Source organism: Lepisma saccharinum, chromosome 4 (assembly GCF_977018435.1).
Source record: "Lepisma saccharinum chromosome 4, izLepSacc3.1, whole genome shotgun sequence".
Classification (NCBI taxonomy): Eukaryota; Metazoa; Arthropoda; class Insecta; order Zygentoma; family Lepismatidae; genus Lepisma; species Lepisma saccharinum.
The window spans coordinates 51,759,521-51,787,386 of record NC_139232.1 but is presented as its reverse complement, the minus strand read 5'-3'; the positions used below and the strand labels follow the sequence as shown (position 1 = coordinate 51,787,386).

The window sequence follows — 27,866 nt, the reverse complement described above, 5'->3', positions numbered from 1 at the left end:
TATTAACCAAACATAAAGATAGATAACATTTGTCGCATGAAGAGCAAGGAACCCAAAACCACACTCCCAGAACTCTTCCAAAAAGGGGGGGGGGGGAATGTAAAACATGGCGACAGCTACTAGTCAGCAGTTGAATAACAAGTACACCAAAGATATATTGCTTCGCGAACTGTTGGTCAAAATGGACAGTCGTGATAACAGTTGACAACACACTCTTTGACAAAAAAATATTAAAATGTTAACAGGTCAGTGCCGCAGGTCCGTGGTTTTACAGTAAATTATTTATATTTGACCGATTTATATGCTTTAGTGCTTTCATACACGACCGTTCAACTATTGCACTGTACTAATTGTCTTCGAGTTAATTGGTTACACTGTTGGTCTCAACTTCATAATGGTCCACCGTGTAGAATTTTATAAGGTAACACTTTACTATACCTGAGACAGATTTCTTCAAATTTACAGGAGAAAGTACTTATGCAAATCATTTTCTGTAGAGTTGTTGATGTTCGGGAATGTAGTTTTGATCCATTTTAATGCGAATGCATGTGGTTTTCTACGTAAATCTATTTCCGACGCGCTATTGCTGCTGCCGCCATTTGCTTTCTGCATGAGAGTACAATGTTCGGTAACAGTTTCATGCATCGGAGACACATTTCTTCAATTTTACACAAGAAACTACTAACGGAAATGAGTTTCTCCAAGGTTTATAACCTCCGTCGATATATATTCTTCCTAAAACTTCATCCTACAATGCAGCAGAACAATAAATAATCACTTTTCATGTAATAATATTGCGCATTTTGTGAAAATCGACAACATCATGCCGTTGTTTCCAAGATGTACCTGCAGATGGCTCTAGCGTCAGAAGTCACGCGATCTCGCTAGTGGAATCATGGTTTCCAAACGCGCGATTTTTTTCGAGAAACGCGATTTTTTTTCTTCGAGAAACGGGCGTTTTTTTGTCGAGAAAGGAAAATGGTTTTTCGATTAATTTAGGGGTGAAGTGGGTGCTAATGGAACCTAACCTAACAGGCCTAACCTAACCTCGTGTGAATGGTTCGTGGGGCTACCCGTGGATGGTTTTTGGGGCTAACGTCAATGGTTTGTGGGGCTACCCGTGGATGGTTTTTGGGGCTAACGTCAATGGTTTGTGGGGCTACCCGTGGATGGTGTTTGGGGCTAACGTCAATGGTTTGTGGGGCTACCCGTGGATGGTGTTTGGGGCTAACGTCAATGGTTTGTGGGGCTAACGTCAATGGTTTGTGGGGCTACCCGTGGATGTTTTTTGGGGCTAACGTCAATGGTTTGTGGGGCTACCCGTGGATGGTTTTTGGGGCTAACGAACAATGTTTCATCGAAATGTACAATTTCCAGACGTGATCCCCGGTTTTTTACAACTTTCATGCACAATAGAGTTGGAAACATTGATATTCGAAAACAAAAGAAGCGTTACAATTTGCAAAGCAAGCGATATCGCACCGTGACGTGCTTTCCGTAGCATTAAGGAAAATGGTTTATTTTAGCAGAAAAAGTGTTTGTTTTTGTGCAAAAAGCATATTGACACCTTCCACTATGTTCCGCAATACATAATTGGTAAGTACAAACCACGAGAAAGACAAAATATCCGATTTAAATGTGTCTCCGATGCATGAAACTGTTAATCAATGTTCCATGTATTTGATGACGTAAACAGCGTAGTCAGTGTTTCAACCCACGCCGTCTTTTCGCTATAATATGATGTGCCCTTGTCCGTATATGCTAAATTGAATAAAGGGAGTGCTAATGGAACCTAACCCAACAGGCCTAACCGAACCTAGTATGCATACCTCGTCCCCGTGATGGTTCGTGGAGCTTTCGTGAATTTTTGGTCTAATGTCAATGGTTTTTGGGGCTAACGTCAATGGTTTTTGGGGCTAACGTCAATGGTTTAATAATTACTCTTTATGTCGAAAATTGAACTTTTTTCGTGAAAAAATATCGTGGTGTTTTTGTTTTTTTTTTAATTTAGGTATTTTTCGGTGAACAAGGATACAACACTGCATGCACACTCCAAATCGACAAAACACTGGCACAACGCGCGATGAACAGGTAAGCTATCGCAATATTGTGTGGAAATAGGAAGAACAGTAAGTACTCGTAAATGTAAGAAGGTAAAAATTTACTATCCTTCGGACACCTCTAATTTTTTCGTTTCGTCAATTTTTGACATTCATACTTATGTATCTGCTTCGCGGAACATTCCTGAAGGTGTATCAACGTTGTTTTGATGAAATTTGAACTATGTTTCCTAACCTAACCACGTGCCAATGGTTTGTGGGGCTAGCGCCAATGGTTCGCAATTATTACCAATTTCTAGATCCTGATACAAACACGACAGCAAATTTTAACTATGTTTCCTAACCTAACAGAACTAACCTATCCACGCGCCAATGGTTCGTGGGGCTAGCTATTCTCCGTCGGAGAATTAATTTTCAACGAACAACATGAATTTCAGCTATGAAACATTCCCACATCACACAAAACACTTTCCCGATGTTCGACAATACTACAGGAACTTATTATGGTAAGTAGTTTCTTCTGTAAAAATAAATAAATGTGTCCGAAGGATAGTAAACTAGTACCTGTAAGAAGTATGCATTATTCTCGTTAGAAATTCATTATTTCACCTAAATAAATGTTCCCGAATGCAGAATAGTACGTTAGCAATGTAAAAAAGTGATAAATAAATGATTGACAGGTGTCTCAGGTATATTGATTGATTGATTGATTTAGTTTATTTTACTTCGCGTTTTGTGCCTCTTGGCTAATTTGCGAAGATGAGGATGAGTGATGAAAGGATGAAATTGATGAATGGACATTCACAAACAACCAAGCCCGACCGGGATTCGAACCCGGGACCCTTGGCGTCGCAGCGCGATGTGCTAACCGCTCGGCCACAGGGTCGGGCTGTCTCAGGTATAGTAAAGTAGTACCTTTTAGGTATAACACAAGTGAAAGCGCTATGTTTGAAAAGTAGATTCACCTAATTGAGCGTTTTGTGGTTACTATGTATTCTATACCGGAGACACCTGTCAATGATTTATTTCGCACTTTTTTACATTGCTAACGTACTATTCTGCATTCCGGAACATTTATTTAGATTAAATAATTAATTTCTAACAAAAATAATGCCTATTTCTGACATCTACGAGTACTTACTGTTCTTCCTTATTTCCACACAATATGGCGATAGCTTACCCGTTCATCGCACGTTGTGCCAGTGTTTTGTCGATTTGGAGTGTGCATGCAGTGTGGCAACCTTGTTCACTGAAAAATACCTAATTTTTTTTTTTAAAAAAAACACGAAAAAAGTTCAATTTTCGACATAAAGAGTAATTATTAAACCATTGACGTTAGCCCCAAAAACCATCCACGGGTAGCCCCACAAACTATCATGGGGACGAGGTATGCCTACTAGGTTAGGTTAGGCGTGTTGAGTTAGGTTCCATTAGCACTCCTCTCGTTCAATTTAGCATATACGGACAACGGCACGTCATCTTATAGCGAAAAGACAGCGTGGGTTGAAACACTGACTACGGCGTTTACGTCATCAAACACATGGAACATTGTACTCTCATGCAGAAAGCAAATGGAGGGAGCAGCAATAGCACGTCGGAAAGAGATTTTCGTAGAAAACCACATGCATTCACATTAAAATGGATCAAAAACTACATTACCGAACTTCAACAACACTACAGAAAATGATTTGCGTAAGTGCTTTCACCTGTAAATTTGAAGAAATCCGTCTCCGGTATAGTAAAGTGTTACCATAACTTCGATTTTTCACATTATGAGTAATTCTTTTGGGTCCTTTCTTCCATTGCGGAACATACAATATGGCACGCACAGCTGTGTATCATCGTGCATCGTGCTTGTGTTTTGTCGATTTTGAGTGGGTATGCAGTGTTTCAACCTTCTTAACTGAAAAATACCTACATTATGTCATCTTAAACCATTGACGGATAGCCCCAAAAACCATTGATGGATAGCCCCACAAACCATCGACGGATGGCCCCAGAAACCATTCACGATAGCCCCAAAAAACCATTGACGATTGACCCACGGACCATTTCCGGCAAGGTTAGGTTAGGTAAGCATAGTTAAAAGAAAAATTCTCGTAAAAAGAGTCATGTTTGGAAACACTGGCGAGACCGCGTGACTTTCGACGCTTGCACCATCTGCAGGTACATAATGGAAACAACGGCATAATGTTGTCACTTTGCACAGATTGCAAGTTTATTATATCAAAAGTGCTTATTTCTTGTTGTGCACATTCTACGGTGAGAAAATACCTCCACGAACTTTCAAAATGCTACAGAAACCCATTTCCGTAAGTAGTTTCTTCTGTAAGAATGAAGAAATGTGTCTCCGATATAACAGACATTTACCCACATTGGTATTTTACAAGAAACTACGGTAAATATGCGATATCGCCCAAATGGATTTCTTCAAATTTACAGGAGAAACTACGGTACTATTATAGTATGGGGGTGACACCTATAAATCATATATTTCACACTTTTTTACATTGCTAACATACTGTTTTGGAATGCGGAACATTTCCTAAGGTGAAATAATGCATTTCTAACTAAGATAATGTCTATTTCTTACATTTACGAGTACTTACGGTTACTTGTTATTTCGATTCTGTAACACATTATGGCAGGCGATAGCGTACTGGTTCAGGTCGCGTTGTGCGAGTGTTTTGTCGATTTATGCAGTGTTGCAACATCGTTCACCGGAAAATACCTACTTTCGTGCCCAGATTTGAAATTATGCTAATTCCTCACAAACCATTGACGTTAGCCCCAAAAACCATTTTCCGTAAGGTTAGGTTAGGTTAAATTAGGTTAGGCAAGCATAGTTTAAAAAAAAATACTCGACACGTCATGTTCTAGTGAAAACACGGCGATTTTGAAACACTGACTACGCGGTTACATCATCTAACACACGGAACATTGTGTTCTTGTGCAGAAAGCAAATGGCAGCAGCAGAAACAGCGTGTCGGACAGAGATTTTCACAGAAAACAACATGTATTCGCATTAAAATGGATCAAAACTATATTCACAAACTTCCACAATGCTACAGAAATTGATTTCAGTCAGTACTTTCTCCTGTAAATTTGAAGAAATCAGTCACCCCTATACTATAATGTTACCAAAACTACTTACTGAAATCAGTTTCTGTAGCATTGTCGAAGTTCTTCGAGGTATTTTCTTTCGCGGAAACTGAAAACTGCATGGAAAATAATAACTTTTTATGTAAGGAACTTGCATTTTCTGTAAAGCGACAACATTATGCCGTTGTTTCCATTATGTACCTGCAGATGGGGCGAGCGTCGAAAGTCACGCGGTCTCGCCAGTGTTTCCAAACGTGCCTTTTTTCTACGAGAATTCTTTTTTAACTATGCTTACCTAACCTAACCTTGCCAGAAATGGTGCATGGGGCTATCGTGAATGGTTTTTGGGGCTATCGTAAATGGTTTATGGGGCTATCAGTCAATGGTTTGTGGGGCTATCCGTCAATGGTTTTGGGGACTATCGTGAATGGTTTTTGGGGTTATCCGTCAATGGTTCATGGGGCTATCGTGCATAATTTTTGGGGCTTTCTGTCAATTGTTCATGGGGCTATCGTGAATAATTTTTGGGGCTATCCGTCAATGGTTTTTTGGGGCTGTCCGTCGATGGTTTGTGATGACATAATGAACACGTAAGTAGGTATTTTTCTGTTAAGAAGGTTGAAACACTGCATACCCACTTCAAATCGGCAAAACACAAGCATGACGCGCGATTATCCATGACGAGTGCATGCCATATTGTCTGTTACCCAAGCGGAACAAGGAAGACAGATAATGACTTGTCATGTGAAAAGTTACTATTTTATGGAAAAAGGCATAACTTCACCTTAAAGAATCTTCCGCAATGCAGAATAGGTAAGTATCAATGCTAAAATTAACGAAATAAACGAGTGAGAGGTGTTCGGGCGATATCCATAATTACTGAAACGACTCACGGAAATGAGTTTCTCCAAGGTTTACAACATTCGTCAAGGTATTTTCTTTCATCGTGGAATATATTTGACCGGGAAATCATGTATTTTTCAAGAGAAATATCTCACCGACGCACAATTGCCATTGCTTTCATTTGCTTGCCCTACGACAACCGGATGCTGCGCACGTTTGATGACGTAAGCCCCTGTCAGTGTTTCAACCCCCCCTTTTTTTTTACTATGCTTGCCTAACATAACCAAACCTAACCTAACCTTATCCAGAATGGTTTGTGGGGCTATCCATGAATGGTTCATGAAGTTATCGGTCAGCTATCGTGTATAATGGTTCGTGGGGCTATCCGTGTATGGTTCGTGGGGCTATCCGTCAGCTACCCGTGGATAATGTATAATTCCCACCGGTGACAAACACGATAGTAGGTATTTTTTGGTGAAGAAGGTTGAAACACTGCATACATACCCACAACGTGAGTCAAGATGTGCCCGCCATATTGTGTGTTCCGGAAGCAAAGAAAGCACTCAGAATGTGAAAAATTGTGTTCCTTTTCATGTAAAAAGCATAATGGCACCTTGAACTATGTTCTGCAATACACAATTGGTAAGTACAAACCATGCGAAACAGAAAATATGTGATTTTAATGTGTCTCCAATCTATGAAACTGGTACCAAGAAAAGACTGGATTGGCGTTAGTTACACGCAGTGGGCACAGTCAAGTTCAGAGATACGTGCAATTATAATAGTCTGTTACCACATTCTTTCACTTTGTTTTGTACGATTCTAGAATTGAAACCAGGGGTGCCCACAGGGGGTTTAAATGATGTGCCAGGGTCATGGGAATTTGGGGGGGGGGGCAAAATTTTATACCAATTCTATATATCTTCACACAAAAATGGAGGGATCGTTTTGTTTGATTGGCTTGTTATTGATTTTTAATTTTGGTTATTATGTATAGTTTTTCTACCTACCTGTGGGTGATCACGGCGATAGGGTTGCAATGAAACACCACCTCTTATGCCTTTAGAATTGGTTTGGATGGAGGGGGCGGACGTGCTGTTCGCATTAATACAAGGTTAGTCGAGCGGACAATGTGTGAAGAATAAGGTTCAGTACGCAAACAATGGCAGTGAGCCTGAGCAGTTTTGTACGTTTAACATGAAAGTGAGCCTAAAGTATCTAAAGTAAACTTATATTGCTCAAATATGTTTATTATACAGTGGCGCAACCAAAAGGGGAGCAGGGGGCATTGACTTCGACAGAAATCAGTTCTAGGGGGGTCAAACATTGACTGCCAAGGGCAACTGCAGGAAAGGCACAGAGGAATCACCCCTTCGATTTCAAATTTTATGCATATAAAAATAAATTTGTAAAGTTTCTTTGCTCATTTTGCTCGCACTATCTGCTTTTCTCATTTTCGTCAAGTTCGGGGAGCGGCGGGAGTCGGCCGTGGGTGCCGGATGATAAATGATTTTCTTTTTCAAAAGGGATAATGCCATGGCGTCCAGTGAAATTATTTGCACCCTATTGAATCAATATTGTTTTCAATTGCAAAAGTTGGATCTAAAAAATTTCTCGTTTGATTCCCTCGCAATATACTTGTTTTCCGTGATACAATGTTTTAAAATAATATGTGTTGTATCTTTGTACACATGTATCTTCAGAATGCATTTATCATTCATTTTCTACCATTCAAAAATACAGTTTGTGTGCTTGTTTTCCATTATTTGCTAATGTGAAATTGACGGTGTTGAAAAAATATTTCAAATCGTTTGTTCCAAACAAATGCTTTAGCGCAGACTTCTACTCCCTTTTGCATAATTTATGAGGATAATAACGTCTTTGATGCTACTACTACTAGAACTAGTATTATTATTATTATTATTAATAAAGCCATTATTAATGTTGTTATTATTATTGTTGGTACATTTATCTTGGTACTTGCCCCCCCCCCCCCCCCAGACAAAAATTCGTGGTTGCACCTCTGGTATTATATTGTGCGCAAATTTTGTCTGACCAAAATAATTTGAGTAATTAATTTGGCATAGATGGGGGAGGGGGAGCAGGCAAATGTTCTACCATTTGGGGGGGGGGGGAGTGCGTCATGGCCCTTGGAATGGGATGGGCATGTAACATTTGTGTTTGAAAATAGTGATTGGCACTTTGTGTCCATGTATCGGGTGTCCCCAGGTCAGGTCAACAGTGTTGTCTTTTTCTTCCTAATTTGTGGTATTGTGTACAGAAATATGTATTTGTGTTTAGATGTGGCCATACCAAATCTGAGTAATAGTGCAAATGATTTTATCATGTCTTCTCTTTTTGTGTGTTTGTTTATAAATGCCTTGTACCTGTACCATATAACAGCTTTATATTCTTGTATCTGAAATAGCTGTGAAGAAGCAAATTGTTTTTGGATGTTGAAAGTTCAAGGTGTGGGATCCCGGATCACTGGGCAAAAAGATTTTAGTGTCTAAACATCAGGAGCTTTTAAAGTGATTATGGTGCTCTGGGGAACCTCACATCTGTTAAAATGTACCAAGGAGTCAACCTCATGTCAAGCATGCTTGTGAAATGTGTCATTACTGTATAAAGTATCTCGATTCAAACAATAAACGATTCCAACCTTCTAAAATAGAGTTCCCAGAATTAATTGACTTCCAGTGGCATTAGAGTTCGCACTACATGACCACTCTGCTAGCAAACAACAAGCACTGATTCACGCATGGTGCAAGTTTAACAACTCTGTGTTGTGTCTGTGACACAGTATCATGTTTGAAACTCATCCAAATGGAAGTGAATCAACCTCTGTACTTCACTACTGTGAAGTATTCAAAGGAAATCCTTAACAGTTGTACTTACTAGATAACAGATTATGTTATTATTATCACAATACCCACCATTCAAATATTTTGATAGAAATGTTACAATCTGAGACTGGTTTTTACTAGAATGATTTTTTGTTGAGAATGATAAGATGCCTACATATAAGTCGGCTATCAATTCAAATTTGAATATTACAATTAGGATGCTACCCAAATTAATGTTTGCAACTATACATAAATATTCATTGGTAGGATTATTAAAATGTATATATTAACATATTTTTATTCACTTTTTAGACAAATATAAAGGCAGTATTTTGAATTTGGCATTTTTTCCCTCACTGACTGCTTCTAGGATCATAATTGTGATTATGATGGATACCCAGATAATTATGATACTGATATCTAGTTATTCAAATTGTGTAGATATCTGTCATTAAGATATGTAATGCTTCGATAATTATAATGGTGGAAAACTGTATGCGGGATATCTAAATATCGTGATATATTTTTTTATCTGAGTATCTCACATTTGGATTATCCCTGTACTGTCACTACAGACATCCATCAATCAAATTATCTACATATCTGTTAACCACATATCTGGATATATATATATTGATAGATGTTAAGAAAAAGATAAAAGATTTTAGAAGAGATACTGTGAACAAGTCGAGTTGGAGAGAGATTGTCTTTTGTCTTTGTTGAATGTCTTTCATGTAGTTTTTATAACATGAAGTTATAAGTTAAATAAATGTTGTTTTGTTCGTTAACGTTTTGCCTAATTGAAGATCATTACAATTGGCGACGAGGATAAAAATGGAACGAAGGTAACAAGAATAATGTGTATAAGAAGATTAGTCTTATTATGAATAAGAAGCTATGAATAATGGAGGTTAGTAATCATGTACAGTTTTTTGAACACTTCGATGTGGAACATGGCAATATTCAAACATACATTGAAAGGTTTGATCAATTCTGTTTGGCAGATAATATTGCAGCAGATAAAAGAGTTTGTACATTAATTTCAGTAGCTGGCGGAAGAGTGTACGATATTCTAAGTGATTTAGTAGCACCAGCAAAAGTTCCACACAAGACATATGAAGAATTATGTACTTTGTTACTAACTCATTTTAAGCCTAAAGAAATGTCATAGCTGAAAGGTATAAGTTTCATCTGTTGAGACAAGAGGAAGGGCAAACATTATCTGAATTTGTAATATGAAGCATCAAGCATCTAATTGTTCATTTGGTACGTTTCTTAATGAAATGATGAGAGACCAATTAGTTTTTGGCATACGTTGTGAAGTAACAAGAAAGAAATTATTAGCTGAACCAGAGCTTGATTTTGAAAAAGCTGTATCTTTATCATCAACCATGGAAATGGTAGAGCAAGATGTGAGGTTGTTTTATCAAAAAGATAAGACTGTATTCAGTAATGTACATCATGTACAAAAAGATAGAACAGTTATTCAGCAAAGTAAGAAAGGTGCTTTTAAATGTTCAAGGTGTAATAATGTACACGAAAAGTACAAATGTCCAACTTGGAATGTACATTGTTTTAAATGTGGATTAAAGGGTCATTTTCAGCAGTGCTGTAAGAATATAAATAGCAATGTTTTTAGGAAGGAAGTTTCAACTAAGGTGAGACATGATGTTGATACATCTATGAAGCCTTTGTTGTTAAACGGCGTACATGTGGAAGTTAAACAACCTGTGTACGGTAATAAGAAAAGTGGGTTAGACTTAAGGAGTCTTAATGAGAATTCAAGTGAACCTTCACATGAGAATAATGTACATAAGAATCAATTATATGTACAAAAATCGGATGTTGAAATGAGTAGCTCTGGAAGTGAAGCTGATAATTGTTTAGTTAGGTTGATGTGCAATGGCAAACAGGTCCAATTCGAAGTGGATACGGGTGCAGCAGTATCTGTTTGGGATGAGGAATTCCATACAACGAATTTTAGGAACATTCCAGTTATAAAGAGTGTTCTCACTTTACGGAATGCAGATGGGAGACCACTACCAATAGTAGGGAGAGTTATGCTGGATGTGCAGTTAGAAAATGGAGGATTAAAAATGCCCGTGTACATTTCCCGAAATAAATTGAAAACACCTATTTTAGGAAGGACCTGGTTGGATGAATTATGGCCAGATTGGAAATCTTGGTTTCAGTTAACGATTTCTAGGGACAGTTGTTTGTTAACACTATCTAAGCAACCAAGTTTGACTAATCAGAAAGTTGAATACTTAATAAATAAGTACAAAGAAGTTTTTTCTGGTAATATTTGTGAGCCTATTAAGCAATTTAAGCCAGATACCAATCAAGGAGGGAGCAGTTCCAATATTCAAGAAAGCATACGAAGTTCCATACAGTTTACAACCGAAAGTAAAGGCTGAATTGGATAATTTAGTTAAATTGGGAGTTTTGTCACCTATTCAGTATTCTGATTGGGGTACACCTTTAGTGGTAGTAAAGAAAAATAATGGTGATCTACGGCTGTGTTCTGATTTTAAGGTAACTGTCAATAAAGTGGTAGAAAAAGTAACTTATCCTTTGCCACGAGTGGATGATTTACTTAATTCTTTAGTGAATGCAGACACATATGTAGTGTTGGACCTGACCAAAGCATATCTTCAATTATTACTCGATGAGAGTGCTAAAAAGTTATTGGTTCTCAATACTAAATGGGGATTGTTCACTTATAACAGGTTACCAATGGGTTTAAGCTGCAGTGCACAGATTTTCCAAAGAACAATGGATCAAGTACTGTTAGATTATACATTTGCCAAATGCTACCTGGATGATTTAATTATAACAGGCCATGGAGAAGAAGAATGTTTCAATAACACACAACTAGTTTTGGATAGATTGACATATTACAATATAAAAGTTAATCTCGATAAATGCCAGGTCTTCAAAAAAGAGGTAGACTATTTAGGTTACAGGATATCTAGTAATGGTTTTCAACCTTTAATCAAGAATAAGACAGCAATATTGAATTGTCCAGAGCCAACAAACGTTAAAGAATTGAAGTCATATTTAGGAATGATTTCATTTTATCATAGGAGCATGCCAAAGTTCGCTATGAAGATAACACATCTTTATGAATTGCTAAAGAAAGGAGCAGTGTGGTCGTGGACAGATCGACATAAAGCTGAATTTCTTGAATCCAAAGAAGCATTGCGAAAAGCTGAGATATTAACTCCATACAATCCAGATCAAGATATTGTATTGATTGTAGATGGAAGTGGTGTAGGAGTTGGGGCTCAGTTGTGTAATAAGATTGAGGGTGAATTGAAAACAATTGCCTGCACTTCGGCAACACTAGCACCTTCAGAGAGAAATTACAGTCAATTTGAAAGGGAAGCGTTAGCTTTAGTGACGGGCATAAAAAAATTTCATAAATATCTTTATGGAAAGCATTTCATAGTCTATAGTGATTCTTTACCTGTAAAATATATTTTTGGCGAGGCAGCAGCAATTCCATCGTTAGCATGTTCACGTTTACAGAGATGGGCCTTGTTATTATCACAATACTCATACACAATTGTTTACACAAAACGTGTAGATGTAGCAGATTTTTTATCTAGATTGCCAATAGAGGAAGATACAGGGGATGCTGAGGAATCTTTAAATTATATTGACACCTTCGAAATTGAACCTCTATTGTTAGATAACATAGTAAAGAAGATGAAAGAAGATGACATTTTACAAAAAGTTGTACAATGGGTTGATGTTGGGTGGCCTAATTCACTTCCAAAAGAGTTTCAAAATACTGTGATCTTACATTATTATAGAAGGAAGAATGAAATAACCATGAACAAAGGATGCCTTATGTGGGGAAGACGTATAATAATTCCTAAAGAATGCAGGGAAACAGTGTTGAAGCTGTTACATGCAGAACATGTAGGTACACCTAAAATGAAGATGATGGCTAGAGAATTCTACTGGTGGCCTTTAATAGACGAAGATCTTGAAAGGTTGGGAAATCAATGTGTAGAATGCAATAGTTTTCAAAGAAGTACATCCAAAAACAAATATGTCGGATGGAAACAAACAGATATTCCTTTTGAAAGAATACATGTTGATTTTTTTGAATACGGAGGAAGGAAATTTTTGCTATTCATTGATAGTTGCTCTAGATGGACAGAAATATGGCAGGTGCGATCGACAAATGGAGAAGAAACTATAGAATGTTTAAACAGAAATTTCCAGATATTTGGTTATCCTTCTGTTATTGTGTCAGATAATGGACCGCCTTTCAGGAGTAATCAATTTGAGAAATTTTGTGAAAAGCATGGAATAAGATTGCTACATTCACCGCCTTGGAATCCGGAAAGTAATGGTTTAGCGGAAAGGTGGGTGCAAACTGTTAAAGGCTTATTAAGAAAGAAATATTTTCAAAGTAGAAATGAGGGACGTAGAATTGACTGGAAAAAAATTATAGATAGTATTTTATACTATCTAAGATTTTCAAAGTGGCAACGATTAGGAATGTCTCCAGCAGAAAGAGTTATGAAATATCAGCCAAGAAGTATATTCAACTTACCAAATTGCCAAATAGATGAAAATATAGATAATAATAAATATGAGGTTGAAACTTGGATGCCTAAATCAGGTGAAATAGTTTGGATAAAAAATTTTCCATCCTTAGTGCCTAAATTTATAAAAGCTCAGGTGATTAAGAGAGTAGGAGCAAGGCTTTTAGATGTGAAACTCGGAAATGGATTGACAAAAAGAGTTCACAGACATCAGGTGGGAAAGCTTAAGAGCAACTATAAAGTTCAGAGACGGGAGGTTGAGAAGAAAGAAGAGGAGTTGGATGATTTTTGGACGTTTCCAATGTATACAGAGGCAGCACCAGGACATGGGGAACCAGAGGCAGCTGTACCTGCAGAAGCGAGGAACATAAAAAACAGAGAATTTCTAAGATCTTCTAGATCCAAGAAGGAGCCGGACAGACTACAACTTACCTTTGGTAACAAGACCTATGAATGATTTTTTTTTTTTTGTTAGACGGGGAGAATTGATAGATGTTAAGAAAAAGATAAAAGATTTTAGAAGAGATACTGTGAACAAGTCGAGTTGGAGAGAGATTGTCTTTTGTCTTTGTTGAATGTCTTTCATGTAGTTTTTATAACATGAAGTTATAAGTTAAATAAATGTTGTTTTGTTCGTTAACGTTTTGCCTAATTGAAGATCATTACAATTATATATATATATATATATATATCCCATCCAAATACATCAATATTCATCTTCTGGATATGTCAAACATAGCACTCACATAACCATCAGCCAAATATACATCAGTTGAGTGCATGAATGTCAGAATTATTGAGATACTAATGAACTAAATTACCTGTATGGCTGTTGCCAGGAATTTTTGGATCAGAGTGGTTTAGGTCACTGATAAAACTCAAGTAATAGAAATAATAACAACAATGGTTATGATTATTTTTGTACAATAATAACTGTTATAAACTAGTAAGAATAAACATATTTTATTTTTTTTTATTTATTTTTGTATCCCCAGGGAGACTTCTCCAGTCTATCCACTAGATGAGCAGTGAATATCCAGCACAACTGTTTTTCATTCTTATCTTATAGTTAGTGTACTGATATGCATACACATTGTTGAAGAAAGAGCTTAAATATTGGGGAAAATAGTAGTTATAAAGTTTATATTGTGTGACCTTTCACATGAAACTCTAATTTTTTGGAATTTTGAAATGTTTGCAACTATTTTTTCTTTTGGATTAAGGGGTAGAATATTGCTGGCTGAATGCTGGAAGTGACATATCTGGCTGTCAAGATAAGATAAGATCTTGATTGCCATAAGACATTACAAGAATGCATCGACATCGTCAACTTATATTATTATTTATTTATACAATAAATAAATACTAGTTACATGTTGTAAAGAGAAAATTTATGTATCAGGATCTCAAGTATAAAATTCTTTGAACAAATATTTCTCAAAATCTATTGAGTAGTATTCATTAACTTCATAGAGACACTCATTTTTCAAATTTTTTAGAATAAAGTTCTTAAAACTATTCATTTGTAGAGATTTTAAGTTTTGTGGTAGATGATTGTAAATTTTTGCCGGCATATGTGTCATATTTTTTTGGGATTTACTATGTTGGTATCTTCTTATACTTAGATTGCTTGATTTCTTGTATTGTATTGGTGATTTATACTGTTTGTTGAAAACTTTTGTAACTTATTATGTACTAAATATAAAATCCTATAAATATACAGTGAAGGTAGACTAAGTACTCCCAACTTAACAAATAAAGATTGACAGTGTGATTTAGGGGACTCCTTGCATATTATTCTCATTGCTTTTTTTTAAAGTTTAAATATTTTATTTGCTTGCTTGCTATTACCCCATACTTGCACACCATAATTCAAAATGCTATGTATCTGAGCATAGTATACTTTCAGTAGTACATCACTATCTACACATTCACTCAGTATACGTATATTTTTTTAGCTGTATAATTTATATGATCATTCCATGTTAGATATGCATCAATATATAGACCTAAGAATTTTAATTGCTTTGTACCTTCTATTGCTGTCTTATTATTATAAGTAAACTGGTGTGAATTATCAACATTAATAAAATCTTGTAGTGTGTTCAAAATCCACATACGTCAAACTTCAATCAGCTCTCCTGCAAAGTCAGCGCAGATGGGCATACAAGATAGTATTCATCCAGCAATATGACTACATAACCTGGTTCCTGCGTTGTAACTCAATTTTTTTTAAAGTAATACATATTTTACTTTATTATTCTGTTCGAATAGCAACTGAAATTTTCTTGTGTTTATGCTTTTTTGTAACTTGAAATGAATGATGCCAATTTCCAAGGAGGGGGTCAGTAGACCAGTTTGCCCCCTGTCCTTCCTGATATGAGATATCAGAATATTATCATCTGGGTGATCCAGATTTTCTTTATCTTGAAAAAGGCCTCCCTGATGGCGCTGTGGTAGCATCCTCGCCTTGTAATCAAGGGGTTCTGGGTTCGATACCCGGTAGAGGTACATAGTGGTTCGGATCCCACTGTAGGTCCAGTCCCGATTAGCCTTACTGTGCATAAAGTGGACTTAAAACACCAAATCAATCCAATTCTTTATCTTGAAAAAACTTGCTCTTTATGAACCTCTTACACAAGTACCTCAAAATGCGAAGAAGAAATGTAGCTATAGTGAAATTTTCGTCACAAGTTTTATAGATAAATTATTGTTACAGCTACAATTGTAAAAAATGTAACACCACTACAAATAGTATGCTAATAGTATGCTAAATGAGACCAGTGATCAGGCTTTCCTTACGAGTTTTAAAGTCCATGATCTGTGGCTCTTCAGATTTTTATTATTTCAAGCAAATAACTTCATTCTTCTTGCAAAATTTATTGATAAGAAAAAACAATATTTTTAAACTGAAAAGAAGGAGTTGTTTTATTTTTTGTGAAGTTATTTGCACATGCACATGATATGGCGAAAAGATAATGTAGCTTTATTTTGTTGAGATACTGCAATATAAATTGGTTTCAAATTTTAATTGCAGTAGTTGAAATATTGAGGAGTTCTTTTAAAGGATGAGAAGATGTTCAAGTTCAATTTTGTTCGTCAGAATAGTGAAGAACTTGGACAAAAGACTTGTAAGTGCATTCTTGTCTAATAGCCTTAGCCTTTTTAGAACTGTTAGTTTATTGTAGAGTTTGTAAGTAGCATTAAGAGAAATCAGCAAGAAAGGCATGTCCACAGGCCCGTAGCCAGGTAGGGGGCAGGGGGAGCTGAGCCCCCTTGACATTAGGTAAAACTATTTTGTGTAATTTGTTTGCAGTGGAAAGTGAAAATGTAGAGAGCAGATAAGATTTTGCTCACAACTTTGGTGAAGGATGAATTAAAGGAGCATGAACAGCAGTTATTATATTCATTCATCTTATTTATAAGAAGAAGTCTTAAGTAGCAGCACTTCTCTAGACTTCAGAAAGTTTCTTCACAGGGGAGCTTCTTTATCTGTACCTTCGGGGTGCAAGGGGTGATTCTTCCACGTAGTACACCCAATTGTCAACCTCACTTTCACATAGTACACCCTGGACTGCTTTTTGCAGACTAACGAGGCTCTCCTATGGCCAGTATAATTCTGTATGTTGTCCTGTTTGTTGTCCTTATCTGTGCCGAGTTCTCCTTTACAGCCTCAGCTTTTAGCCGGTCAGAATATTTTAAGATTTTAGTTATGCGACACTATAGCTCTGTTATATGTTATGGTAAGGGGCTGGACTCTGCATAACGTGACGAGTGCAAAATAACCTAAGTGCTGACGCACCCAAAATTTTAAATGCAAATTCAATTGAATTATCTGTACCTTTTTTGCCCCTGTTGCGACCTCCCATTTATACATAAATCTGTGACTTTGATGTCATTATGCAAATTCCCTCTGCATCTGCGTCAAAGGTTAACAGCTCCCCAAGTTTTGGAAATAAAGGTGAGTTTTATTGTTTCGGCATGGGAGTGGAATGTATGCGTACAGTAGGCACTATCCCACTATGATTGAATAATGTCCTTTTTTTCTTGATTAATATAAATATATGTATCATCAAACATAGTATGGAGTGTGTAGTAAGGGATGATTTCAGTAGCAGCCAATTAACACCTCAAGTGATATTTTAAAAGAGATAGAAAAATATAGTATTTATGTGATATTTCTAAACTTTATGTAACTTAATGACCCCCCCTCCCCCACACACATAATTTACCTTCATTTAACAGTTAAACTTTTGAAAAATGGACTTGATTTACAAAGCCTCCCCTGATAACCTGTGAGCCCCCCCTGGAGATCAATTCTGGCTACGGGCCTGCATGCCCAGTTTAAAATTTGGAACACACAGGTGAGTGTTTTGTAGGCTCACGCTGTAAAACAGATTCAGTCTGTGATTTCTTGCAAAAAAATATTGTGGCATATTTTAGCGTACGTGCAATTTCACATGCTTAGGTGTTATTTATTTGCAATAACAAATATTTAATGTGTTTTTCTTATTTTGTGATGAATGAACTTCTTACTGTTGTATATTTCTTTACATAGTGAAGTTATGACTACAGTGGAAGTTCGATTTCATAAAATGCGGGAAAATGGAAAAACAAGGTAAATTTTATAGCATTTTGTCCTCTTGGGACCATCAAGATTGAATTTAAAATCCAGGAACGTAATATCAGGGTTCCACTGTATATGACATTTCTAGCAATGAACCAAGTTGTATGGATATAAGTATCTGATTTTATTTAATCCTTTGTAAAAACTTGTCACTAGATCTCCATATTTAATTTTCAGATGTGCCAAATTTTCAAATAATTTCCAAGTTGCGTTGGTACAGGGTGTCTACCAGTCAAGAATGTTAAGATCAAGAAATTATTCTTGTGGTCAAGAATTTTTGCTATTTTTACAGTATAGTGAATTTACATTGTTATATACCTCTGCTGGATTTAATAAAATTGAATATTGGAAATCTAAAATTGTATTAAGTTTTGTTTAAGATTTGTTCTCTTTATTTCTTAAGAATTATATTCTTGTATGCGTGAAGTTTTGTAAAAATATTAAATATAGTAATGTGGTCATTCTTCATTGAGGATGAAGTCTGAGTTAGTTATTAATTTTCATGCATTAATAATTAAAGCAAGTCTAAATCTCTTCTTAAAGTACAGCTTCAGTTTTCATTTTAACTGGCTTTGTTGTAGGGGTTTTTCATTTTGGCTTTGTTGTAGGGGTTTTTCATTTTGGCTTTGTTGTAGGGGTTTTTCATGAAATGAAAATATCTATTTTCTTAATTTCCAACTATACCTAAGTAGAAGGCGATTAAATAAACGTAAAGAAAAGGTAAAGAATTTTGGACTTGTTTTTTCGGTAGACACCCTGCATTAAAAACACGGCACTATAGGTAATTCAAATTATGAACAGTCATCTTTTAAAAATATTTACTACCTATTAAAATATAAAAATTACAGCATGATGCTTTGATCACTAAAAGGTAGTGGATTGATAGACCTATGTATCATATGCTATTTTTTAGTACTTATGTAAGAACCTATTTTTCAGCATGTGAAGCTTCTAGAAGTGAAAAAATATCATGGTTTCAAGCTGAAGAAATTTTTCCTGATGAAAATTTGATGCAAGTTGATACTACAGCATACAAAATTTTCTCATGTACTGGGTATAACTTGAAATATGTAACTGGAGAATCCACACTCAACAATCTATCAGATGGTGAAAGCAGAAATATTTTGCAAGCAGAGACGCTGCATTCAGATCTAGTTCCAGGAAAATATGAAGGTATAAAATATTTCACCATTGGTTATAAAGGGTGTCTAAAAAATATGGGCTTTTTTAAATTGTTAGTTTGCAACACTGCAATACATGTGGCACCGCATAACGCACACAACGTGAAGTAGGTACCATGCCATTCAGTTATCGTGGAGAAGTGGGATGGTGTGCAGCGTGCATACGCTGTGAAAGCGTATTATAAGAACAGTGTGGAGGCACGTCACAATTTTCGGTGACATTATCAACTTTCGTGACATGCACAAGTTCCATCTGCACATGCAGTGCGAACTCGGGTTAAAAAGTTCAAAGAAACAGTTCGGCCTTGAAGCTGAAACAAACAGGTCGATCTCGCGGTGCTCGAACACAAGATAACTTGCAGGCTGTCGTCGAGAGAAGTCCAAGATGCTCTGTTCGATGCCAAGCGTCATCTCTGCAGCTGTATAGGTCAAGTGTGCACTGCATAATGAAGTTTGACCTTAAGTTCCATCCATACAAAGTTCAGATCATCCAGCAATTGAAACCAAACGACCACAAGCAACTCAGGGATTTCTGTACAGCAGTGCTGGGAAAATTGGACATTGACGAACAGTTCATTGACAAGGTGTAGATGTCAGACGAGGCCCATTTTCACCTCAGCGGCTTCGTCAATAAGCAAAATTTCAGGTATTTGGCCCCTCAAAACCTGCAGTTAGTGCACGAAGTGCTGTTACACAGTCAGAAAGTGACTGTATGGTGTGCAGTGTCATCATCTGGCATCATAGGCCCTTATTTTTTTGAAGATGGTGAAGGTAACCCAGTAACCGTCAATTCCGAACGTTATGTTGCTATGGTTAAAAAAACTCTTGCTCAAGAACAAAATTACTTTCCACACATTCGTGACAACGCCTGCTTTCAACAGGACAGGGCAATATCACACACAACTCGGCAGTCATTTGCAGCATTGAGACAGTTGTTTGGCAATAGACTGGTTTCTCGATTTGATGACATCCCATGGCCCCCAGATCTCTTGGTCTACAATTTCTTTTTGTGGGGTTACCTCAAGACAAAGGTGTTCGAATATCGACCTGCATCAGTTGAGGAACTGAAGACACGAATCATCGAGGAAATCAACCAGATTACTGGGGTCATGTTACGTCGAGGCATGCACGATGTTCCTAGACGACTTCAGAAATGTTTACACAAAAACAGTAGCCATCTTACTGACGTCATCTTCAAGACATGAGGCCATCTTGTGGCTGTGAGTGAAGTAATTTAGAAATGGCATACCCTATTCATAACCATGAATACACTTAGTTCGAAGTTAATCTTCTTTTATTTACCATTTCAAAAAAGCCCGTATTTTTGAGACACCCTTTATTTAGCTGCACTAAGATTTCCTTGATAAATCTAAAATGTACATTTTTCATAGATGTGTGCAAGTTTAGAAATTGTACTTGTCAGTAGTCACAAATGTTAAAATTAGATGTGTGCTTTGTGTAGGCATAGATGTAGAAAAAAAACTCTGTTTTATTACTTAATGTTTTATGTTTATCTTCTTGCAAATAGTATGTTTAATAATGTAAAAACAATGTTTAATGTTATTAAGCAAGCTATTTGTATTCTATTCACACGTAATTTGAAAATAGATATATGAGAGAAAGATTTAAGTTTTCTTAAAATCAACAGTATGTTTTAAAAGTTATAATAATAATAATTCTAAGTAAGAGGAGGAAACACTGTTAGGAGTATATAAAATGTGTAATGTCATAAATAATATGTACTTATGGGTAACCAATAAAGCGAGCAATATAACAAAAGAGCAAAACATTTACTAAAGTAACTAACAACATCCTGTGCTGGAGAGAATGAATTTGTACCTGCCAAGAATAAGATAGTTCATATGTGGTCTTGTCACTGGTGCAAGCAGTTTTTTATGTTAATAAGTCTGCAGGGAACCAAAATTTTGGTACTGACAGCACCAAGAGGACAATTGTGGAGATACTTAGAAAAGAATTAGCACGTCCAGTCTATAAGCCAGATAATGACTCCATGCCTGACTACACCTGATCACCATTTGGCCCTTAAATGTATGCTATACCAATGAGTTTAGTTTCTCTCATCATAAGGAGTGATTTAAAAAAAGTAAAACATTTCAAAGGAAATAAATGACAAATTAATACATATTTAAGAACTCTTAATCAGAAAATATATTAGTGCATACCAAAATTGTTCAAAGAGAATTAATTGGCACTTTGCATAAGTTATGTTATTGTCGAAATCTTCCATTAACATTCTGTACAAATGCATTTAAAAATGTAACCATCTTGTTAATTGTATTAATGTTTTAATTTCCACAGGTGGGATGAAAATATGGGAGTGTACAATAGATTTAGTAGAATATATATTAAAAAAACCTATCAGTTTCCAAGGTAAAAAGATTCTAGACCTTGGCTGTGGAGTAGGAATCATCGGCATTGTGGCTGCATTACAGGGAGCTACTGTGCATTTTCAAGACTATGTAAGTGACCTCTCCATAGATGTAATGCTTCTCTGTATGTACTTGTCAGTAATAATTGCAGTAAGAAAGAATTTCCATTTCTTGTCTATTAGCAGCCATTGTAGCTTCATATCATCATTACTTTGTTAAATGTAATTTAAAAGGGCTATTGTGATAGACTGCATTGTGACCTGATATTTCATAAGGGAAGGGATACCTGTTAATTTATATACAAGGCCTGTTCAAAAAGAAACTGAACTCCTTTTATAAAGTTTTGTTGGTGCCTAACGGTGTCCTTAGTTATTAACTTGGCCCAGTTTCAAAGTCGTTGCTAATCGCAGTAATGCAGTAGATCACCTTGAGTGTCTGCCACGATTTTCAGTTACCCTACTATGAAATAACTGGAAGGGAAGAGCAGGGTCTACGTGTGAAATTGAATAAAATTTGCAGAGAGACTTACATACTGTTACATGAAGCCTATGGCGAGGAATGTTTCAGATCAACACAGTGTTACGATTGGTACAGACGTTTTAGATCAGGTTGAACCTCCATCAAGAACGACGAATGAGTAGATCGCATGTTAAAAGGATGTTAATCATGTTCTTCGACTGCTAGAGAATCAGAGTTTATGTTGCATTGTTCCGCAGTGAATGCAGCATTCTACGTTAACGTCATGCAACAATTACAAGAAAATGTGCAGCACAATAGGCCACAGATGCGGTAGAAAAAGTCCTGGATGGTTCCTCATGATAATGCATGTGGTCATTCCTCACTCGTTAGCTGGGAGTTTTTGGGAAACTACCAGACACTTGTTATCCTACAACCGGCCTACTCCACTGATTTGGCACCAGAAGACCCTCAAAGGTCACAGATTCCAGACAATAGAAGATATCAAGAGGAATTCGCTATAGAGTCTATAGGGTATTCCAAAACTGGAGTTCAGCAGGCATTCCAGGACTGGAAGAAATGCTGGGAGTGGTGTGTGCACAGTGGAGGGGACAGGTCGAAATAGCTGGTGAATATTACCATTTTCTTAATTTTGTAGTAGTTCAGTTTCTTTTTGAACAGTCCTTGTGTATATAATATGTACATACACAGCATTTGACAGCAATCTTTTTTTCTGGACAAATGACCTCCATGACAGGGTAGTTTGCACAGCACGATTCAATGCCCGGGTTCGAATCCCAGAAAGCCAAATCAATGACAATTTTTCATGGACAAACACAAAGTATTGTTGTTTGTATATTACTAAATGCATGCGACTTCATGTTGTGCATGGATCAAACAAGCATGCCACTGCAGGAACTATGCATTGTAGAGATGCTAAGGGTACTGAAACTAAAATATACTAAAACCTCATTAATGCGTGCTAATTGTTATAAAACCAAGCCTCAGTGGCTCAGTGGCCGCGGTGGCTCAGTCGGTAACGCGTCTGACTACCATGCTTAAGGTCCCGGGTTCGATCCCCGGCCGGTTCAAATCCGGGAACTTTTCTAACGGTGGAAGCGGCCCCGGCGCCAACCCAGCGTCGAATAACATGGGTACCTGGGGGTAACCCTGGGGGGTAAAGGCGGTCAGGGGCGTGATGCTGATCACATCACCCTCACTCACGACCGGATCAAGAAAGTGTGGGGCGTTACCCCCACACCCCCTATACGCCTTCATGGCGTGGTGCTATGCACAGGGGAACACTTTACTTTTTTTTTTTTACTCAATTACAGAATTCATTATTCGGATAATATATGTAATGAAAGTTTGAAGGTCTCACAATTGAGCAGCAAGTTAATTTTGTGAAGCAAATGTACAAAAGGAGGACATTCTGTATAATGCATACAAACTGATATGATGGTGTAATCAATAAAATAAATAAAAACCTGTGGTGCAACAGCCCATGAGGTCCAGGGCCTACCTACTGACTGCCAGCCTCATTTCTGAGGTGGGAGATCATCTAACCAGTTATGGGCTGATGTGTGGTCAGCAAGACGAAACCCTGGTGGTTGTTGTAGGTTTCCATGACCAGGTGATGCTACTCGTTCGTAGCTCCCCAATTTCCTCACGACGGTGGGTGGCCACTGGTCTTGTACACAGGCCGAAATCTTAAGAGAAAAATTGTTTCGCTTCCCCCAGGAGAGACTAACCTGAACGCATCCCAACGCCGGAGCCCAAAGCATGACCTTAAACCACATGGCCACAGTATGGAACAATAAATAAAATTATGTATGACAATTTTTTTTGTTAGTCTTTGTAGGATTTTTTTTTTTTAATCACTTTCTCTGTCATTGGCATGATATCATCCCTGACACATGCTTGTTTCCAGTATTAATGTAATGTATATTGAACATACAATTGTGAAATGATGACTTTGTCCAGGGAATATTTCTGCTTGACCTTGAGAATACCATACCCCTCCCCCTTTTTTTTCAATGTTATGCTACTGACTACAGTTGCAGGGACTAGCCAATGTAGATTTTTTTCTTTTAAGTGGCTGGAATTGTAATGGTGGATATTAAATAGCTGTATTCTAGTACTCAGTAAAATATTTCATAATTACCACTTGTAACCTTTGTTTTAAAAGTAGTTCAAAGACAAAAATGGTAATTGGGGGTCATTTTAAGGGGGTGGGGGTTGCATTTATCACTTCGATTTTGTTCCGAGAGTTCTTTAATGCTTTCATTTGAAAACTTTGATTTCTCTCATTAGCTACCCTCTGTGTATGCCATTTGGAGCAGGGTAAGACAAAAATGGCAAGCATTTCTGTGTTTGTTTCTTGCAGGCAGGCAAGGAAAAATGGGATGATTCTTCACCTCCCTCCCTGCCTGTCACTCCTACAGCTAACGAAACTAGTCTCTAGGTCAATCAGATATATTCTACAACACAAAGTCAAGATTTCACAACCGAAATTCATTTATTGCACAGTAGTTACAATAATAAGCATATGTGCAGCAGAGAATGGGGAAGTGGGGACATATCCACATCAGGGAACAGTTTAAATAGCTTGATTGTGATATCCTGCCATCAATTATACAGGGTGGGGCAAAATGTTCCAAATGCTTGACGCCAATGCGAATAACAAGTTCAATGAGTTGACACCATTTGGGAGCACTGTTCAGGGGATACATCTCCCAGCATCAATGTTCTCATGTAGTTGTTCCAGAGTTTGTGGTACTGGTGAGAAACATTGTTCCTGCAACATTCCCAACAAAATGCATCACACATCAGATCTGGATGGCAGTCCCTCTGGACACAAGGCATTCTGGAAACAGTTCCTCTAACAGTACCCTGTTCTCCAGGCCTGTGTGTGGAGTGGCTCCACCTTGGAAAACTTGCTGATGGAAGCCAAATTATTCAGATCACAAAATATCTTTATATCTGCATGAAACCAGATGATGACCTGCTTCTTGTATACCACTGTCGTTACCATTCTTGGGTTACCAGCTTCATCCTGAATGTAATAGGGTCGAACCAATGTTTGTTTCCTTCTTTTTGCCCCACCCTTGTACATTTTAAATTGATCTTATTACCAAATAAATTTCCATGCATATTTGGCCTTTTAAATTTAGATGTCCTGCCAGAACAGTGGTGTAATTTAAATGCCTTCCTGCCAGGAAGAGGGTTATTATATGTTAAGTATGCATATGTGAACAGTTACCATGTTGCTTGAAATTGGTATTGCTTTTTTTTCTTTTTTCCAGAATGCTGAGGTTTTGAAAGCTGTGACCATACCTAGTGTATATTTAAATCTTCATAATAGCAAGCAAGAGATCCTTTCTTCTTGCAGATACTTTGCTGGAGATTGGAGTTCTTTTGTTGATCTCACAGAGAAAGACAGCTTGGATGAACATAACAAATATGATTATATTCTTTCTTCAGAGACTATATATAATACAAGTAACAATGATAAATTATATTCTGTGTTCAAAAGAAGACTGAAGACAGGTGGTGCAGTGTATCCTTTCAAGTAACTTGTACTTGCATAATTTATTTCAAGTACCCAAAAATGTAACCTTGTAGGGTTTATATTTATGCAGATGTGTTAATGATGAACACAAACAACATGTCCTCTTAATGCTATGCCTAAGTAAACAAATTTTAAGTGAGAAGTCAACGTAAATTTTTGAGTCACATTAGAATATAATATTTATTATTTCGAATGGAATGCACTTACATAAGTGATTAAAATGGTAATGTGTACTTTGTTTTCTGTCTGTAGAGAATGCTTCTTTAACCACAAAATAGCTTTATAGCAGCCAAGACATATTACTTTGGTGTCGGCGGTGGAACAAGGCAATTTGAAGATCTCATAAATAAAGAAGGAATTATGAAAAGCTCTGTTTGTTGGCAGCACTTTGAAGGTTTGTATGGTGAAGAGTATATTCCATGTACAACCCAATTCAGCGTGTGACTTGCAAATTTCAGTTCCTAAACTATTGAGGCTGTGTATGCATTACATACCCTCAAAATTTTGATGGAAATATTTTAGATAAATAAAAACATCATATTGTCATATGAGAATCAAAAGAACGTAACTCCAAAAATGTGGTTTTCAGTTTTGTTTAAGGAAAGTAGGAACAATTTCCCCATGGTCTTTCTTGCTGGGGCAGCTGCCGGTCACTTTAGCCAACTTCGCTCTTTCGTGCACTCGTTTGACTGTGAGTTGTGGCACCTGCCCTCTACCCCACCATGATGCCACCACTGGCTCCGGCCCATAAAGACCAACCTTTGCCAGGAGTGTACATTTTGCACGTGACGTGATATTCATATATAGGCCACATCACCCACCCCTTCTTTCCTTCCCAGGTATTTTAATATATAGTGCTGTGGCTAAGGTGAAGATGACAATATTGTTATCCGGGAATATTTTATTTTCGATTTCATATGAACATCATTGGATTATTGAGATGGGTAATGTCGCCAAATCTAGGCGGTGAAAACTAAGAATAAATTGCCATCACTTTAAAGCTAATGGTAATAGCAGCACCCCCACCCCTCTGATACCTAAAATTACCCTAGGAGGCACTTTATGCAGCCTTCTTTAATCTAGCTCCTTGAAAGTCATCTTTACCTCTATTAATGGTGAAATGTAGCTCTTTTATGCACATCAGGTTTGGCAACACTGCCAGGATGGCCGTATGAGACAAGGAGAAATGCATTAGGTTTATGGGACCATTATTTTATTCGTTCTCATGGGAATATCAAACATCCAATGTCGTAGAAAAGTACATGGACAGAAAAGGACACGAACTATGTCATAGTAGAAAGAAAAGTCGAAACTCCCATTTGATTAGCCGTAATTTGAAGTTGATTTCCCATAAGGAATACATGGGATTCTGTAAATACTTATTAATCATATTTTTCAAACATCGTGTCTAGCTTAGTAATCAACTCAAAAAACAGTTTCCACTTGCAACATGGAGAGAAATTCACTCTCTCTCGCATACTAAACCCTTTTTCAAATAGCTGTGCCCAATCAGACGATATTGACATAAATGCACAACTAGTGCGTAATTGTCCCTCCTCGCCTTAAATAAACTCCCTTGAACACTATTTGGAGTCAGATCGACATGTTAACAGTTAGGTGTGAGTCATGTGTTTCCAATTTACTGACTGACATATTCCTAAGAATACATTATTTTCTCTTTCCTGTAAATTTGATCAATTGGAGTCACGTCTCTCTGGTTCTCACATGACAATATGTGATGGAATGTGTATATCTTCCCGTCATTGGGATATATTATGGACAAAACAATATGAATTATCTTGTTACAAGTATATATAAATTATCTGTGAAATTAAACCTGTACAGTCTATACACACACACACACACACTATTAATACAAGTTTCTATGTTTACAGGAATTCGTCGGGAAATTTTAGAAGTGACTTTCAGATAAGTGAGGTTCAGTGCCATGAAGAATGAGAACAGTTATTTAATATGCACAAGATCTAATGTAAAGAGAAACTCTGAAATATATATATTTTTTTCATATTTGTAATGCACTATTTCTTAATTGAAAACCTGAACATCCAATTGGAAAATAACTACAATTAATAAAATTATTTGATGGTCATCTCAGTGGACAAGTGCCGGGTTCCTGATATTGTCACAATAGTCCAACAATTGAATCTTAACATGCCATTTCTTTGTGGTATCCCTTCCCCAATTTCATCATTGTTACAATCAGCCTC

The 27,866-nt window shown here is 36.9% G+C and overlaps 1 protein-coding gene across 3 annotated transcripts; it reads left to right on the top strand.

Moving 5' to 3' along the window:
* The first annotated feature begins 133 nt into the window (after positions 1-133).
* Positions 134-27,673, top strand: LOC145987151 (histidine protein methyltransferase 1 homolog). 3 transcript variants are annotated; one of them, XM_083121653.1, is made up of 8 exons: positions 158-245; positions 14,409-14,481; positions 16,451-16,544; positions 18,980-19,213; positions 21,541-21,701; positions 25,373-25,626; positions 25,917-26,032; positions 27,534-27,673. In XM_083121653.1, the coding sequence occupies exons 3-8, from the start codon at positions 16,490-16,492 to the stop codon at positions 27,569-27,571; spliced, it is 858 nt and encodes a 285-aa protein (XP_082977779.1). In that variant the 5' UTR covers positions 158-245; positions 14,409-14,481; positions 16,451-16,489; the 3' UTR covers positions 27,572-27,673. The 3 variants fall into 3 exon arrangements, with proteins under 3 accessions (XP_082977777.1, XP_082977779.1, XP_082977778.1); XM_083121651.1 differs by lacking the exon at positions 14,409-14,481 and having other exon boundaries at positions 134-245; XM_083121652.1 differs by lacking the exon at positions 14,409-14,481 and having other exon boundaries at positions 215-258.
* Positions 27,674-27,866: the final 193 nt, after the last annotated feature.

Excerpts from the sequence above, each read along its gene's own strand:
- LOC145987151 (XM_083121651.1), top strand. The coding sequence starts at position 16,490 with ATGTTCAAGTTCAATTTTGTTCGTCAGAATAGTGAAGAACTTGGACAA. Across the intron at positions 16,545-18,979 it reads AGAACTTGGACAAAAGACTT|CATGTGAAGCTTCTAGAAGT; the intron begins GTAAGTGCATTC and ends CCTATTTTTCAG. Across the intron at positions 21,702-25,372 it reads CTGTGCATTTTCAAGACTAT|AATGCTGAGGTTTTGAAAGC; the intron begins GTAAGTGACCTC and ends TCTTTTTTCCAG.